Genomic DNA, 17425 nt, shown 5'->3' with positions numbered 1-17425 from the left:
CAGAGAGCGAGCTGCCTTAGAGGAGGCGTGTGCTCTTGTTATCATTATTGGGTTCATATAAAAAGCAGTAATGTGAGTGACGCCAGCATCAGAGAAAGCAGAAACCTGCAGGTCAGCAGTCTGCTGCCCTAACATCTGGTCTGGTTAACTCGTTAATATAAGTTGAACATCCTAACACTGCAGGCTAGAACCGAGAATCTGCATTACTGCGTTACTCCCAGCTGCAGCATTAATTGGAGCACTTCCCCTTTAAGAAAGTGAACAGCGTGAAGCGGTGGAGGAGCTGGTCAGGAACTGGTCAGGAGCGGTCGGCAGTGAAGGAATCTCAAAACTTTTCCAAAACATAGTTTTACTGCTCCGTTACCTGCTCCAGTACACGCCCAGTTTACCGCCGAATATCAAAACTGCGTTCCCTTCTTCTTATCGTGCCTGTCCGGGATGTAGTGGATGCAAGTGACGGCTTGAAAAAAAGGAAAGTTGGGAGAGGGAAAACTTGTGGAATGATGCCCGACCGACTGCATCCCTCCCTCCAAAGTTCAGCTAAGGTTGCTAACGTTAGCTAGCGAAGGAGCCAGCTTCGGCTAGCTGTTATGTGAAAGTTTGGATAAACTTTTGTCTGACTGGTAAAACACGTAGAAACACGGCATCTGTGATAGTGGAGGAAGCGTGTGGAGATCGGAGAGCTGTGACAGACTGAAAGCGTCCACCCCGGGTTTGTTATCATAGCCGGGGCTAGTGCAGCTAGCTGATACACAGCTAACTTTATTACAAGTTAACTACAGTTAAGCCGCCGTGAGGCATGACAGGACACACCGCTCAGCTCCATCACGCAAACAGTGCAGCAGTTTAACGCTTCAGGAAGCTGTGTTCAGACCTGCTGAGTGGTATCCTTAGCTATGCTTGAGGAGACGAGAAGAGGAGCGACAGCCATGGTTACCTTTGCATGTGAAGGCGGCTGGATGTACTGAGATCACAAAATGACTCTAATGCCCGTGGAGAGTTCTGGAAAGCAGTTTGGGTTTTAGAAATCTAACTTTTATTTGGATGCAGCTGTGTTCAAGCCACCTACAGCCAGTACTGTGTTTTTACATTTTTGGTATTTGATGACATCCTTGCCTTCTTGTCAAGTCTTTCCGGGAGGCCTTCCTGCATTGTTACGAACATTGCTCATCATCTGCATCCAGAGGGCTCGGATCTGGGATAAGGTGGAGAGCAGCCATCATGAAGGTGACAGTAACATTTGGGCAGACAGGTGTGGTGGTGCCATGCAAGGAGGGATGGACCGTGAGGGACCTCATCCAGCAAGCCACGCAGAGATACAGAAAACTCCTGGAGCAGGTACTGTAGAGAAGTTTGCAAAGCACCTGTCTTTGCAATTACGCCTGATAGCAGTCTTGGCACGAGAAGTGACTCTTTTATTCAACACATTAAACGCAGCACATCTTTATACTGTAACTGTGGCAAAAATCGCAGCTGCAGAAAAATATGTTTTTGTCAGTGATACCCCATAGAGCGAGCGCTCTGCTTGGGAAAAATGAACAAATGCAGCCTTATCTCTCTCCGAGTCCATCTCACCCTTGAGCTGTCAGTTAGCTCCATTATTTATTGTAAGAAGTAGTTCTGTAATAATGTGTTAAGATTTTCATGAACTCCGAGACAGATAAGTTTTTATGAAACAGCACTTTCATAACATTTGAGGTTTTCCCCCTGAAGTCATGAAAGAATAATCGAGAGCTCAGTCATTTTTATATCATGAAAGGACCATATGATTTTCACATCTAAAAGTCTTGGGAAATTAGACAAAGCCATGGAGGTCCGGTTTTCCATAATTGCTGTATAAAAAATTAAAAGCATATCTGATATGAATTGTGATGGTCCAGACAGGAGCAGGCGCGAGTCATTTCCAATTTAGTTGTGAGTGTAAAATGCAAATGACTCCGTCTTGTGATTCCTTTATGACTGCTGTTGATTCCCGGCGCTGCTCTCAGGGCAGGAACCCCATGACCCCCATCACACAGCCAAATCTTCTCAGTGACTTGCTTCATATTGGGTCCATTATTCAAAAGGCACAGCAGTCATATGGATGGATCGTCTCAGCTGCGATTGAGGGAGAGATGCCGAAGGTGTGTGTGTGGGTTTATATGAGAGAGTGCTAGAGATGCCGTCCTGTTTTTCTTGCGTCCTGGACCTTTTTTCCTTTTTAATCCGCTTCCACCTGTCCGTATATTACCCCTCACCACACAACCCTCCTGTGTGTTTTGCCCCCTTCATCATATTTATCATTCTTATCTTTTACTCAAATAAATCTCCTGTTCACCTTGTATATTGCTGTGCACGTAGCTCGCGCCGTCATCTCCCTTTTGTTTAAACTGTTCTTCCTCATTGAACACGTCCTCCCTCACATGCAGCTCTTCTTTATAAGATACCCCCATTCCAGCTAGAACTAGAAGGGTATGGATAGAGAAACTGTCACCATCTTCAGCTCAGAAAATGGAAGCTATGATGATGACTACCTCTAGAAGTAAATGTGTCTGAAGAAAAGATTGGTGCGGCTACATGCCTTGAATAAATCAAAGAAAGGGCCTATTTTCATTTTCACAGTAAAGGTCAGTTTACACTGTTTTGACTGTAGTTTGTTTGCTTTTAAGCGTGATGTGTGGTACTGTCTTGAATCCCTGCTGCAGCGAGTGTTGTTGTGTCTCCATTAGCTCTGCTATCACGAGTCTGATTGAGCCGATCATGCTGGAATTAGAGTCAATAAATCTTAGACAACAGTTCACTGAAGAACTGACTCTCAAGTCTCCTTTTAGTAGCTCTGACTTATTAAAAGGAAGCTTTGTTTTAATAATAAAACTGCTATTTGCTTTATAAAGGCATCATCCTTGTGGACGGATGCTGTGTTTCTCAGACCTGTCACAGCAGTTGAGGTCTGCTTCGCTGCAGTTACATATCAGGGAAGGTGGACTGCAGGCTGCAGCATAGATCTAGCGCGGTGCTATGAAGCTAGAGCAGGAACATCTGAGGTGTGCTGCGATGTGAGCGCCTCCCTGCTCTGCTGCTTTGGTCTGTTAGTGTTTAAAGTCTTTGTTTGGTGTCAATGAAATTCTTTGCTAAGAACATGCTCGCTCTGTGTGTTTTGGCCTGCTCTTCTCTTCTTCCTCTGTTTTCTTTCCCTTTTCCCGCTGTCTCCCACACCTTTGTCAGCAAGTCTCAGTCTCTCCTCCTCTTTCCACCTTCGCTCTGCACTTTGTGCTCTCAAATGGTTTTAGCCCTTTTTCCTCTTAATCATTTTCACAGTAATTGTCCTGTTGCTTGTCTTCATTTTTCAACCCCCCCCTTTCAGAACTTTTGACATCAGACTCCAGTTCTGCTTCTTGGGGGATGGTGAATTTGTAGTCTCCTTTTCTTCTTCCTAAGTATTTTCTCTCTCTGTGTTTTTCTGACTTTCTTGTTGTCACTCAGTCATTTTTCTGCAACACTAATCTCTTGTAGCCGTATAATTTTGGCTGTTAGCGTGTTTCGGGATTAAAAATCTAGGATATATGTGTGTGTTGTACAGTGGTCCAGTCCCTAATCCTCCCTCCCAGTGCCAGACAAATCATATTTTTATGTCACAGAGACTGCTAGCTTTCTGTCTGTCTCTTTCCCCTTCCTCCCTATCTGCTTCACTCTACTTAGAGAGTATGCTGCTTGGATTAAAAGCGTTTTATTATCTTGTGTTTCTGCATGCACTGTAGCTAACTGATACTGGCAGTACTATTTATCAGCTGCTTTGTTAGGTGTTCCCACAGTGGTGCTTAAGAGGAGCTAATGCACAGCACAGACATTAGCGCTGCATTTGAGCGATCTCAAAAAGAGTTGGGCTTCATGAAATGTAGTCTTAAGGTGAGCTTCTGAGAGGATTTAATTCCTGTTTGTGATCATTTTAGTTTCACATTTATCTCTGAATTAAAACTCGTGTTAGTTTAACCCACAGAGAGGATGGAAGAAACAAAAGGCTTCGATATGGCTGCTTTTTATATGAAACTGCTGTTATTTACTAACACATTAAAGGTCTTTTTCTAACTTTTTCTAATTCCTTTAAAGCTCTTTTTAGAGATAAGGCAGGTCTCGCATCACTAAGTACCTAATTTAGCTTGGTTAACACGTTTTAGGATGTGGATTTAGAACTCGTTCACCACACTGATGCTAAGCCATAAATTCTGTTTTTATTATTATTTTGGGGGCTTTTATTAGTTTTTTTTTTAGTGAAGAGAAGGAGAGTGGTGGAAGAGACGCTGCAAACGGCATTGGGTCAGAATCAAGCCTGGGTTGCTGCGATTGGTCTTGTGGTTGCCTCTTAAAACATAACCGTAATTTGTAAAACATAACCATTTTACAAATTTTATATTCAGTAGAGAGTGTGTAATATCACTCATCTTGGAGTTATATGTGAAAAAACAATATAGGCGCTTGTACACAGATAAGTGTAGGAGGGACATCCCTCCCCTTTGTCTCCAGTGAAACTAAGATTGTAGACTCACTTCTCACCTTTCCTGTAAATGCATAGTTTCACGAAATGAGTAAAGAAAAGCACAGAATGAAGGGCATTAGATAAAAAACACTGTGTGGAACCCGTACGTTATAATTACAGGAGCTGCTCGGTCATCGTGAACCATCTCATGAAGCTCCTGGTGCACAGACTTGGTGCTGATGATAATGCCAGATGACGTTTGAACACAGCTGATGGTTGAATATTTGGAAGGGGTGAAAACTCACAGACTGACTTGTTACAGTAACAGACTTGGAACTGCTGAGCTCTTTAAATGAGCCTGCTTTTGACTGATATTACACACCTGTGGCAACGGGACTGAAAACAACAGACATCTTATATTAAGAAGTGTGAACTGGTTCTTTTATCCCTATAGTGTAGATACATTGTTTATCATGTGTTTAGTGAATAGTTTCCCCCCTTTCTTTCTGGCCTGATCTGTTTGCTGCTTGTTGCCCACTTCCTGATTTCTGAGTTTTTTTTGCACCTAAATGTTTCTGAGCTTCAAATAAATTTTAATAATAGACAACAACAATCTGAGTATTTAAACAATAACACACCTGCCCCGTGTGAAAAACTAATTTCCCCCCTAAACCTAATAACTGGTTGTGTCGCTCTTGGCAGGAGGACACACAGTTATGTGTTTATGAGTCTTTCACATTGTTTTGGAGGAGTTCTGGTCCACTGTTCTTTACAGAATTGTTGTAATTCTGCTACTTTGGAGGGTTTTCCAGCATGAATGACCAGTTTGAGGTCACGCCAAAATATCTGAGTCTGATTGAAACCACTACAGAACAGCCCCTGACCATCACACCACCACCATGTTTTGACTGTTGCTCTGATGTTCTTTTTATGAAATGCAGTATGTAATGGGACTCAAACCTTCCAGAAAGTTCATCTTTTGTTCTCGTCAGTCCGCAGAATATTTTCCCAGAAGTCTTGTGGATCATCCAGATGTTTTTTTTGGCAGATGTGAGACGAGCCTTGGTGCTCTTTTTGGTCAGCATTGGTTTTCTCTTTGAACTCTCCAGTTTTGCCCAGTCTCTTTCTTATTGTTGAGTCATGAACTCTGACCTTGACTGAGGCAAGCGAGGCCTGCAGTTCTTGTTCTGGTTCTTCTGTGACCTACTGGGTGAGTCGTTGATGCGCTCTTTGAATAATGTTGGCAGGCCAGCCACTCCTGTGAAGCCTCGGACTGATCACAGCGATGACGCTGACTTAGTTTATCAGGCGTTTCTTTAGATTGTGTCACGATGTGTTGATTTTTGAGATCTATTTAAGTCATTTGTGGCAGTAATCGGGCATGGCTGCTGAAATTGAACTGTGGTTAATCACAGTTGATTTGGGAGAAATTATTTCCCGCACAGGGCAGGGAGGTTTGGATAACTTTATTCCCTTAGGAAGTGAAATCAGCATTTAAAAAAAGGTGTTTTGTATTTACTCTGATTATCTTTGTGTAATATTAAAAATAGTTTGAGCTGAAACATTTAAGTGTGACAAATACGCAAAAAGAAAGAAAGAAAGGAATCAGGAGGGGGAACCGTACCCATTCTCATGATGGAGTCTCTTCTGTAAAATCAAGTGAGGTTTGATTATGTCTTTTTTTAAAAGTGCCAGTGTATGCCTAGTAAGTATTTTTACCATTCAAATAGTAACCATTTATTATAGTTAAAGCACTTTTCATAGGCTTAGCGCAGTGTGATGTGTCTGATCCTGGCAGTACTGGTTAGCTGTAGCACGCCTTTAGGACGCTCATGTAGATAAAGTGTATCTCATTTAGCTTTTAAGAGAAAAGCACAGATTAGTCAATTAGTCTGTAAGTTTTTATTGAGCAGATATCATTAGATTAACTGTTATCCACTTCACTCGATATATCAGTGATCTGAGAGCGCTGTGATCTTTAGTTATTTATCAGAGCAAACAAGCCTGCTGACAGCTGCAGCATAATATAGAGCTATCACTGTTGATGGATGATCATAGAGGGCTAGCACAAATTATGGAAGGGAAGCACCGAGCATGACTGTATCAAGTGAAAAAAATAGTGATATGCAGGGTTTTTGTAGAGCGTTGGCTGTGAGGAGATTAATAAACCATCTGAAGAAATCAGAACAAAAGCATTTGAAGATAGAAGAGGGAGGGATGAAGGCGGAGGTTGTTTTTTGTGGGGAGTTGCCAGAAAGTTATCAGCCTAATTGCCTTTGGCCAAACAGACACGTGTGCGACTGTGTGTTTATGAGTCCCAGTACAAGTGAAATGCAGGTGGTGTTGCCTGTATAATCCAGAAAAATGACACTCAGCATTCTGTAATCATGTCAGAGTTTCAAAATAAAAAGCAGATCCCCGCCATGGGAAAAGTACGTTTATTGTTTCGTTTATTAGAAACATAGGTTCCACGTTTGATGCCAATACGCACATCCTGCTCAGGAGAGACCAGTTTTCTTTAACTGAACAGCCTGAATGCATGAATGGGACTTTATCTAGAAAACACTGATATGACCTTTAGGGTAAACTTTACTGGAGACGGCGGCTTTATTTTGTCTCTCTAAACCCTCTATAATATCTCCATTGCAATGGCCGAATTATGCGAATTGGTTTAAATAATGTCTGTGACATTGGGAAACATAATGAAACATTTTGAGTCCTCTAAATCCTTTCACCATTAGTCCAAACACTGATGCCGTGCTTCTCTTTCTGCTAATTATACCAGGGCAATAATGGGCGAGAGCAGGCTGTCCTTGTTCTACTAAAATAGAGACGGTGTTGGGACACTCGCATTTTGGAGGCCAAACAAATATAATGGACAACACTGACCGGCTTTTCATATCGAGAGAAGTTTTCTTTTTATTTTCTGAACAAAGTGAGCAAACGGCGAACAATGAAATTTAATCAGTATTATTTGAACCTTGGTATGATTTACAAAGAATAAAACAAACAAAAATATTAATAACTGTTCCTTTTATCTGTGGACCCCTGTGCGGTGTGTGGATAATAAAACATGATTGTCACTGGGTTTTTTTGTCTTTTATATACCCTGCTCATCGTAGATTGATAGCAACAAATTCTTCTGGCACAACTTCACCAGCTTCACTTAAAGTAATAGGGAACAGCTTTATTAAGTGTTGCTGGAATCTTCACGTCATGTAAAATGAAGTAAACAGTTGAATTATAAATAATCTAACCAAAGCGAGCATGTGTAGTAATGGGGAAAAAGAAAAAAAAAGGTTAAAAGGTTAAGCCTATAACACTGAGGTCCTGGTGTTCTCTCTTTGCTTTTAAAGCCTGTACTGTCCTGCCAAGATCTGAATGGTTTTCTAAGGTCTTCCAAGTTAAGACTGCAGATGGCTGTGAGTCAGCAATGTAAAGGTTTCTAGCACAACCTGGCTCACTACCAGGGGGGCACGGAGGACAAGGAAGGGGAACAAAGTCTTCTAATATACAGAACAACTTTATTGGCTGACTGTATACAGTAATACAGTAATGTGGTAAACTAGTTCTACAAAGTAAAAGTTCTAAGGATATGGGTCTGGGAAAGCATTCAAAAGGATTTTCAAATTACTTGAACAACTTTAACTGAAGGGACACTTTGTACATGATGGTCTAGCAAATTCACTGTTAGCTGCAAACAGCATACGGACGTCTCTGAACACTCAAAGCAGACATGAGTCTCCAAAAAAGGAGATCTGGATCTGCAGGAAACTTTGCAGCTGTTGGTGTCATAGCGGTTGGATGTAAAAGCAAACATCATTTTCAAAAACTGGACCTGCACCGGGTGTGTGTCAGAAATAAAAACGACTTATAGGTTGCAAATAAACGTGTAGGAGCAACAAACGCTCCTGTGCTTTTAAAACCAGTTTCAGGCTGACACGCTGAAACTAAAATAATACATGAACCGTTACTTGCTTGTCCAAATGTATAAAACATCAATAAATAAAACCACGTGACTGCACATATTTGGACTAAGATAAGAAATCTAAGGTATAGATGAAGCCAGATGATACATATGTTATGCTTTAAAAATGAAATCAGTCAGGTTTGTGGGCAGGTGGTGTTTTTACACTATACCTGTGTATACACTTGTGCATATGGATTTCCAGGTGGATGTGTATGGAAGGGTTCTCGTCAGTGTGGGTGTACAGTGTAGTTTCATTAGTCGGGACAGGAATGCTGATGAGGCGTGGCCAAACAAGCTGATAAAATCGTCCAAACATTCTGGCCCCATGCCACGGCACAGGCAATTATTTCTGAGGGCGAGGGAGAGGCCGGGAGGAGACACGCGCCTCCTCCTCTGTAGACAAACCACAGGAATGTGTTTATTGAGCCTGACTGTTTAGAACGGACTCGGAAAGGTTTGTTTGAACAAACTGTTCGAGTCGGTGTAAGCAAACCATGAATTTTTTGTTACAACGTGACAATAAATGTATCTTTGCTTAATTGGATGATTGAAAAGTGAGCTTGTGCCCATCTTAAGTGTGGGATGTTGCAGGGTCACAAGGCAGGTCGGGGGGTGATTCAGTTTAGATTGTTTTGCTTTTTCAGAATTAATTTCAGGATATTAGTCACTGCCTTTACAGAATTATCGATAATAAAATGATATAATACACACATACATTTCCTGCTTGACGTCTGATGATTTCAGACCTCTCTGTTCTGGATAAGGATCTAAACGTGGGCGAGTATTCAGCTGAAGCTGTGGTGTGGATGTCGCACTGCGTGACTCTTCAATCACACCTCTGTGGTTTATCGAGGTCCACTCATTTGCACGACCTTCAGTTTGAGAGCAGCGTGCATACCAAACTTGTTTGTTAAGCAGCAGACTAAAAAGGCGTACTGTTCAGAGATAAGAGTGGGAGCGATGGTACAGAGTGTTTTCACTCAGGAGGGAATTTACTCCAACCTATTAATCATTTCCACATCACGTCACGAGAATCAAATATCCTGCAAATATTACTGCATTAAGTGCTAATCCCCCTGATTTTTGGATTTGATCGGCGTGTTTACAACTCTTATCTTTAAACTTATATCTGCGAGTCTCTCCGGGTTTAGAAACCACTAGAGTTGGAGGGACAGGATTTGGTGCTGACACTTTATCAGATTAGACGAGTGTGCTCACGGCTTATCTCTCAGAATCTTCGTCTCTCGTCGGTACAGCCGTACGGATTGCCTACTGTAACAGAGAAACCCAAACAGGCGTTTATGTCCTCATAGCAGCAGCAGGTCGCCGAAGGAACGAGGCTGTTTTCACTGTGCGTGTCTCGTTGTGTTTCCAGGTTACAGGGTGTACGTGTTTCCCACTTTTTGTAGTGATTAGTCTGCCGATTAGTTTCGTGAACAATCAGTTGGATTTAAAAAGGTTCTGATCCACTGAATATGTAACAATGTAACTTGGAGAAAGACGGCATGGTGCGTGTCATCATGTGACCAGGAAACAATTTTACCTATTACTACTACTATTACTTACTGCGCAAGTCATTTCAGTCTCTTCAGAAACCACTGGAATGAGTTTGTGTATATAATTAGAATCAGCTGATTAATGTCAGATTTATGGTTGGGTGTATTTCATCTTCGACCTGATGTGGTACTTTCTCAGTACTTTACATGTTCTGAAATAATAAATTCTAATTTGCAAATAAGTCTTTACTTGTCAGGTTAAATATCATCTGACTCTAGTCACATGATTATTCGTTAATATTCAGTGTTAATGTGGCAGAAGATCTGCCTTTCCTGCACCTTTTCACAAAGTTTAACGATATTTGTCTTGGTACTGTTTGTGTAATCCTGCTGGCAAACAGACAAACTACACCGTAAATCTATTTGTGCACAGGATCTTTCCTTGCTCAAAGATTTAAAGACCGTGTTCAGTGAAAATCAAGTTATCAACCTTCGAAATGTCAATTTGCTGAATCCAAGTAGACACACGAGCAAAATAAGCTGTCAGACTAACCTTTTCTGCCTTGGTAGTAAAAATAGTTAGTAGGCGTTGGTGGGGCTATATTTAATATGAGCTAACTTGGCAGGTCAGGTGGTTGAGAACAAAGTTTAGCTACCAGAGCGGTGAGTGAGCGTTGGAACATTTGGAGGCTGGAGTTTGTTTAGGGCTTAATCGATGATAACTTTAAGACGATGGATTTGGGTTTTCAGCTGTAAGCGCTTCAAAATCCACCTGTGCTAGTTTGTTGTAATTTGATGAATGACTCGTTGAGCTTTAATAGATTAGTTACAATTAAAGGCTTCTGTGTGAATTGTAGTTGGGTGGTGTGGATCAGCCCACACACTGAGAGCAGGCCCGGCTTAGTTTTCTGATGTGAGGAAGTAGAATACAAGCTGAACTCATCACGCCTGTTTCCCGAGGTACGATTGCTCGTGTGGCGTCCCGCTGTTTGTGTGACGGTGACCGATTGAGGGCTGGACATTAGAACTAATAAACAAAATTTAAAGCGCAGGCAGTTACACAAACACGCGCACTCGGTGCGTGTCCTTGAGTTAACATTTTCCAAAGCCTTGATTGGCAGTGCTCAAGGGGAAAGAAGAAAATAAAACGGAGTATTTGAAAATCTATCTCATGCATCTGGACTGGGTCTCAGCCAAGTCATTGTTACAGCGGAGTCATACTATAAATTCCAGCTGGAAGGAAGAGAGGAAGAGTTACAGACAATAGAAGAGCATAAATGGTCTCAGTGTCAGAGGCTTGTGCAACAAAGATCGTTGAATAGCCACTGAAATGGCGAGTTTTGTAATTGTACGCGTTTGCACACATATCGTTTTTAATGATTACACAGTCAGATCAGTTGGACTGATACACTGACAGAAGGAAATGTTGCCCTTGCAGTGATACCCGTGGACACAATCTGATCTTGAAATCTTTCTAATGCGAGTTTTTGAAAAACATTACGAGCATCTGACCCTGAAAGAGTGATTTACTGGAGCACCACCCTGTAGTGTTTGGAGTCGTACCTTTCCTTAGGCTGCGTGTGATTTGTCTTGAGTATGTGTGTGCACGCTTGTGTGTTGTCTCAATATGTTGTTCAACAACCAGCTCTATGCAGTCAGCTGTCCAGTACAGTTTCAAAGTCATTAATCACAGGCCCAACACGGCGGAGAAAGGGAGCGAGGAGGGAGAGAGAATGGGCCCAGCTAGAGCTGTAATCTGTACAAGGCACCTCGGGGAAGACGTGAGAGATGTGTGCAGCAAAGAAACAAAGGTGAGGGCAAAGTTGAGGGAGAAGGGGAGTCGGAGAGCGAGGGCTTTATAAATGAGGAGTTGGTGTGCAGTAGATTCTTGTGGGTGTCCATCAAATAATTAGAATAATTTTAATTTATTACTATGTTAATGTGAAACTTATTGACCGCTGTGTGAAATTAAAGAGCCTCTCTCCATTGTTCTGTGTTTGAATTTGGAAAACTGAGGATTTTTATTATAGGAAGCAGATGGTCAACAGTGCCTTTCTAGTCTTTTTGACCAACGTGTGTTTCCAATACAAGCTACATTCATGTATCTGTGTTGTTATTAGGGCTGCCACGATTAGTCGACTAGTCACGATTACGTCGACTATCAAAATCGTCGACGACTGATTTAACAGTCGACGCGTCGTTTGAAGCTTTGTAAGATCCCAAAAGCCGCAGGAATAAGGAGTAGGATTTCAGAGTGTAATAACGGACTGAAACAGAAGATGGCAGCACTGCATGTACAAGGATGCCAGCTGCCGTTAAACCCCGAAGAAGAAGAAGAAACTGTGTCCCAGAATTCATAGCGCAGCCCTGCTCAATTTACAACAATGGCGGCAGCTAGTTAGTTTTAACTTTACTCTTATTATTCTTTCTGGGTCACAAAATAAACGTTTAACATATTTTCAGGCGAGAATGTAGCTGTGTAAACCTCAAATATCTGCTCAGTTTATCAGGACACCACATATTTTCAAAAGCGCTCCGACGTTTTCGGAGACGTCTGTTACCCACTAGCTCGATAGCTAGCCGGGGGCTAGGCTAACTAGAGCCGTGAGAACACCGGACTCCCGGCAAATCGTTTTCAAACCCACCGCCGTCTTTCGCTACTCAGGTTAAACATGATATATAAGTCACTGAGATAACTTAAAAATGTTATTGTTTGGCTTTTTTAAGTATTTATTTATTTATTTATTTATTTATTTATTTATTTATTTATATTTATTTATTTTTTCCTGGGTAAATCGGTTTGGCTGAGATTAAAGTTAGTTTTTACACAGCTGAATAAACGTCAAGCAGACAGCTGATCATCAGAAGTGTGAGATGCTGGAGAATTTACTCCGGTGTCCTGTTATATTTTAGATAGCAAGGAGTTTATTAAACTTCACCGAAACAATCTGCAGATTTCAGTAAAATTTAATAAACTATCATCTTGTCTTTATTTTTAGTTAGCACAGACCTTAAACACTTAAAGCTGTAAGCTAATGATAGTTATATAAGAGCAGATGCTGCTGGTGCAATAAGCTGTATGGTTTATGTTCAATGGATGATGAGCTGATTAGTCGACTAATCGCAAAAATAATCGGTGACTAGTCGACTATCAAAATAATGGTTTGTGGCAGCCCTAGGTGTTATGTATTATTGCCTACTGTGCTATTCATACACACACAAATTCACCACTGGTGTTTGAATTCAGTTCACTTTTATTTATATAACACCAAATGCACACATTCATGCACAGTGGACGAACCGGGATCATTTCCAATATTTAAAACATTTACTGTGAGAACTCTCAATTATTTGGAATCTTGAAGTTTCAGAAGTGATAAATATGTGAGAAATAAAAAGCATTATGATAAAAATATCAAAAAAATTGCAATTTAGAAATGAATTTGGAATAAATGCATAATTATGATTTAGAGAGAACAAAAAACACATTTTTTACAAATGTAAAAAAGATGAACATTTTCAGTGCAGTAATAGTGCAAGAAAGATAAAGTTGGTTTAATAAAAAGTAAATTTAATACAAATGCATTGGGAACAGAGAAGACTTCAGTTTTCCGAGACTTGGTTTTGGACCTTGGAAACTGAACGCTGCTTCTCCATCTTTAGTTTTGACTGCGTGGGCGTCAATATGACCTTCCTCTGAAGATGGACGAGGAAGATCTCTCTTCTGGATTGACAAGAGAGAAGATTCATCCTAACTTCTGCAGTACAGAGGGCACAACCTGTAACATCTCAGTAATTCAGCTGCGGTTTAATATCAGATTTTGGCAGCCGTCCTGAAACAACTAAAGAAAAACATCCCTAAAGAAACATAAGAATGCAACACTGATGAACTCCACATCATTTCTGTGCTCTGTGATGTGTAATTTAACAGCAGTCCGTATCCTTCAGACTGAAGTGTGACTATTTTAGGATTCTGACAGAAAATGTTGGATAGTTTTCCAGCCTGTTGTGGTTAACAGTCCGACAATACCACGACTGAGACTCTGTCTGTGATAACTGATGTCATTCCTGATGGGGCAAAACAAAACAAGTGTTCTGTTAGAAATGTGTGCAGGTGTTAAAAAACAATTGTAGGTAAATTGATCATGTGGTGATAAGTCTGTTCACAAGTCACTGATTTTTGTGTCCTTTGTTGTAGGAAGGAGATTTCTTCATTCGGACGCACCATGTTGAATACTGTGACGGGGGGATTCTAGACCCCGACGACATACTCAGTGATCTGGTGGAAGACAAAGACAAGGTAAGTACATCCTCTGCAGAATATATTCTATTGTTTCTGTTTAAGTATGATTATGGGATTATACAGATTGGTGTATGTTTTTATGGAACAGCTGACTGGTTTGAGTTTTTTATTTGATTTTAACCAAAAACCAGAAACCCTGCTTCTTAATTAATAACTCTGAAAACAATATGTGTTAGTTCGTTTTAACTGGAATAGCCTGTTTCCTGACGGACCAGCACAGCAGATTACACTGGCATGTGCAACTGACCACCCCAGACATGCACCAGGCAGCTATTGTTCTGTGCACAGTTACAAAATCACAGTATTTACTTTGGCTCATAAATATTTGCCACAATTTTTGTATATCTGCTTCTGTACACCACCACTGTGCATTTAAAAATAAAATCCAATGTAATGCTATACTTCTTCTCTTGAGCTTCTCTCCACGCCTTCAGTTGCTGCTGTGAATTCAGTTTTCCCTTCAGGAACTAAAAAGTCTGCTCGGTCAGGTCCAGATCAGGTGGTCTTGTGTCATTTCACTGCCTTCAGAAACTCTTGGGTGTCGTTTGCTTTGGGCTCTCATCCATTTGCACTGTGAAGCGCTGTGCGATCAGCTGTGTCTATCAGCAGTCAAACATTAATAACACTAGTGGCACAGTTGCACTGGCAGGCCATAACAAACGATTTTGCAGGATTGCACAGGCTGGTTTTAAATGTTTTCTGCCAAAGTCTGGCTTTCTTGTTGTTGTGTGTAACCAGTGGTTTGCACTTTGTGTTAAACTGTCTCTATTTCCATTCATGAAGGTGCCTCTTGAATACAGACTGCCACCTCATTGAGAGTATTCTTGACTTGGTTAGAGGTCGGTAAAGGCTTTTTCTTTCATAAAGGAAGCCTTCTGAAATCATCATCCACCTTAGTTGTGGTAATCTGGCCTCACCATAAAACTGCATCAGTAAGCTGTCGAATCACTTTTAACCCTCTGAAACGAGCAGTTTCAAAACAGTTAATACTTTTATACCTGAAAGTCTGCACCGCAATTTGTTTTTTGGAAATGTACAGAGGTGTCATTGTCCAACCTGCCTTTGGGTCGACCGTCTGTATCCCTAAAGCTATAGGACACACTTTGGTTTGCGCAGTGCAACAGTGCATGACAGTCCCGTGTATTTCTCTTCGCTCTTTGGTTTGATGCTAGCTCACATGGAGAGCGAGCGTGTGCCAAATGCAAAAGCAAGTAAAAGAATGCTGACTGCAGTTGATACAACAGTTTCATGCTGATTACGCAGAGAAGTGAGCACATGATACTGTGTGTCTGCTCAAAAGTGTTACAAAGGCTGAAGTAGAGATCTTTGTCTGGTATATTGTGTGCCATTATATGTGTGTGCAGAGTATTGAGCTGCAGTGGCATATAAGCCACTCCCTTGATACAATAATGCCTCTTAAGCAAAACTCAGAGGTAAAGGTTTTAACTCGCCTTCAGCGTCAGGCAGCATCATTAGTAATTCACGTTTGGAGACTTGAGGCAAACGTAATCCATATATTCCTGTTTATTCTTATTTTTCCCCTGAAGAATGTCATTTGTCATTTAACCCCTTTGGAAACTGAAGTTTTTCATACTTTTTTAAAAGATCTGGCATTATACAATGTGATCAGTCCCATCCCCTAGAGTAAGGGCTGTTTGATGATTGCTCGGAGCCTTAAATGAATCCGGAGCCCTTCTCTTGGTGGCTCCGCACATTAAAACAGTGTCAACATGTTTTAATGAGCTTGTGTCCTATGGATAACTGAATTTTTCATTTAGGTCACTGCTAAAAAAGTTGAAGAACCTGCTGGCTAGAAATTGTACAGATACAGTGTGTTTCCCTGTCCTTGGATCATACTGTATGCCTTTAAGCACGTATAAATACTGCAGGATTTGTTGGAAATTCACTGAACTAATTAAGAACAAAGTTGCTGTAGTTAGCAATTTCTCTCGAGGCTGTAAGAATCTGTGGGAAGAACTGCTGTTTGTTAAGACTCGGGCCTTTGTGCCTCTGTTCATGTCAAAATAATCACTTATTTTACATTTAAAAGGATAGTTTTGTTTTTGAGAATCTAGCTAAAGGTTTTTGGCTTGATTGGTCAGTGTGCATGCCGACAGCTTTGGTGCATGGTTACGTGCATGAAGTGGCCCAAGACTGACCTGAAGAAATGTTACTTGTGACTAGAGCAGGGCGATATGGCCAAAAATATTTATCACGATATATATTTGAAAATTTGCGATAACGATATAACCGACGATATAATTGATGCGAGACAAAATACAACTCCACAACATTACTAGCGCAAAAAGACAACCTTCCATTTATTTTCACTTAAACAAGAAGCTGGTTTTTATGTACATTAAAGCTTTATAAAAATGTAACAGTGCAAATGCAAATTCCTTGCTGAAAGTTTAACCAAAAGGCATTTCCAGTAGAAATGGGCTGACATATCCTGAGCATAACCATGTATAATATCCACTGAAGTTAAAAAGAGGTGCTTTGCAACATTAAACTGCAGTGTGCAGTACGTATTTTTCGCACCATAAGGTGCACGGGATTATAAGGCACATTAAGCGAAACAAAGCAGTCAGATAAATCAAACTTTATTAAACTCATTCTTCTTGCTTCCTCCACTTCTGTACCATTGATTCATTAATGTTGAATTCTCTGGCAGCTGCTCTATTCCCATGTTGTTGCAGTATATTAATGACTAACCTCGTATTGTGGATGGATTATCTCAGTTGTTCTCCTGACTGAAGTTTGGTCCGTTTACAGCATCCTGCCATGCGATTGCATTTGTCTCTAACCATGAGGAACCTTCACGTTAACTTTTATAAGTGGAAAAGTGTTAGTGTTCGTCCTCCAGCTTCACTGTTTATGCTATGCTAACATAGCTGTGTCGCTAGCGATCACGTAGCACATCATTATATACCAGCTAGCCCAACTTCAGTAACCCTACAAACGTCACTGCTGTTTAGTTTCCCGTCTTCATTTATGTTGGAAGTGATAGCAGAGCTGTACGTTTGATTTTTTTCAGAAATCTCTCCGTCAGAACATGCTATATCATGCTTAGGTAACTAGCGAAACTAGCGAGCTAACTTCCGCTAGCTTCCTGCTAACTTCTAACTCCGTTAAATGTAATAACTTTTGTTTTCATGGATGCCTGGAAGTTAAACTTTATAGTTACACCTGGTAAAGCAGCA

General features: G+C 41.0%; 1 protein-coding gene across 5 annotated transcripts in view; it reads left to right on the top strand.

Moving 5' to 3' along the window:
* The first annotated feature begins 277 nt into the window (after positions 1-277).
* Positions 278-17425, top strand: part of LOC147312090 (partitioning defective 3 homolog B-like) — a 219468-nt gene continuing 202320 nt past the window's right edge. For all 5 annotated transcript variants that reach the window (XM_086267748.1, XM_086267747.1, XM_086267746.1 and 2 more), the window contains exons 1-2: positions 278-1338; positions 14118-14219. In XM_086267748.1, coding sequence (XP_086123874.1) covers positions 1222-1338; positions 14118-14219 — 219 coding nt within the window. In that variant the 5' untranslated portion in view covers positions 278-1221. The remainder of the gene's footprint in view (positions 1339-14117; positions 14220-17425) is intronic.

The sequence above is a fragment of the Aulonocara sp. 'chitande type north' Nkhata Bay genome, linkage group LG16, assembly GCF_057382095.1.
Source record: "Aulonocara sp. 'chitande type north' Nkhata Bay isolate Kocher_YH1m ecotype deep benthic linkage group LG16, A_spYH_male_GT1.1, whole genome shotgun sequence".
Lineage (NCBI taxonomy): Eukaryota > Metazoa > Chordata > Actinopteri > Cichliformes > Cichlidae > Aulonocara > Aulonocara sp. 'chitande type north' Nkhata Bay.
This window is presented reverse-complemented; position numbering and strand designations above follow the sequence as displayed.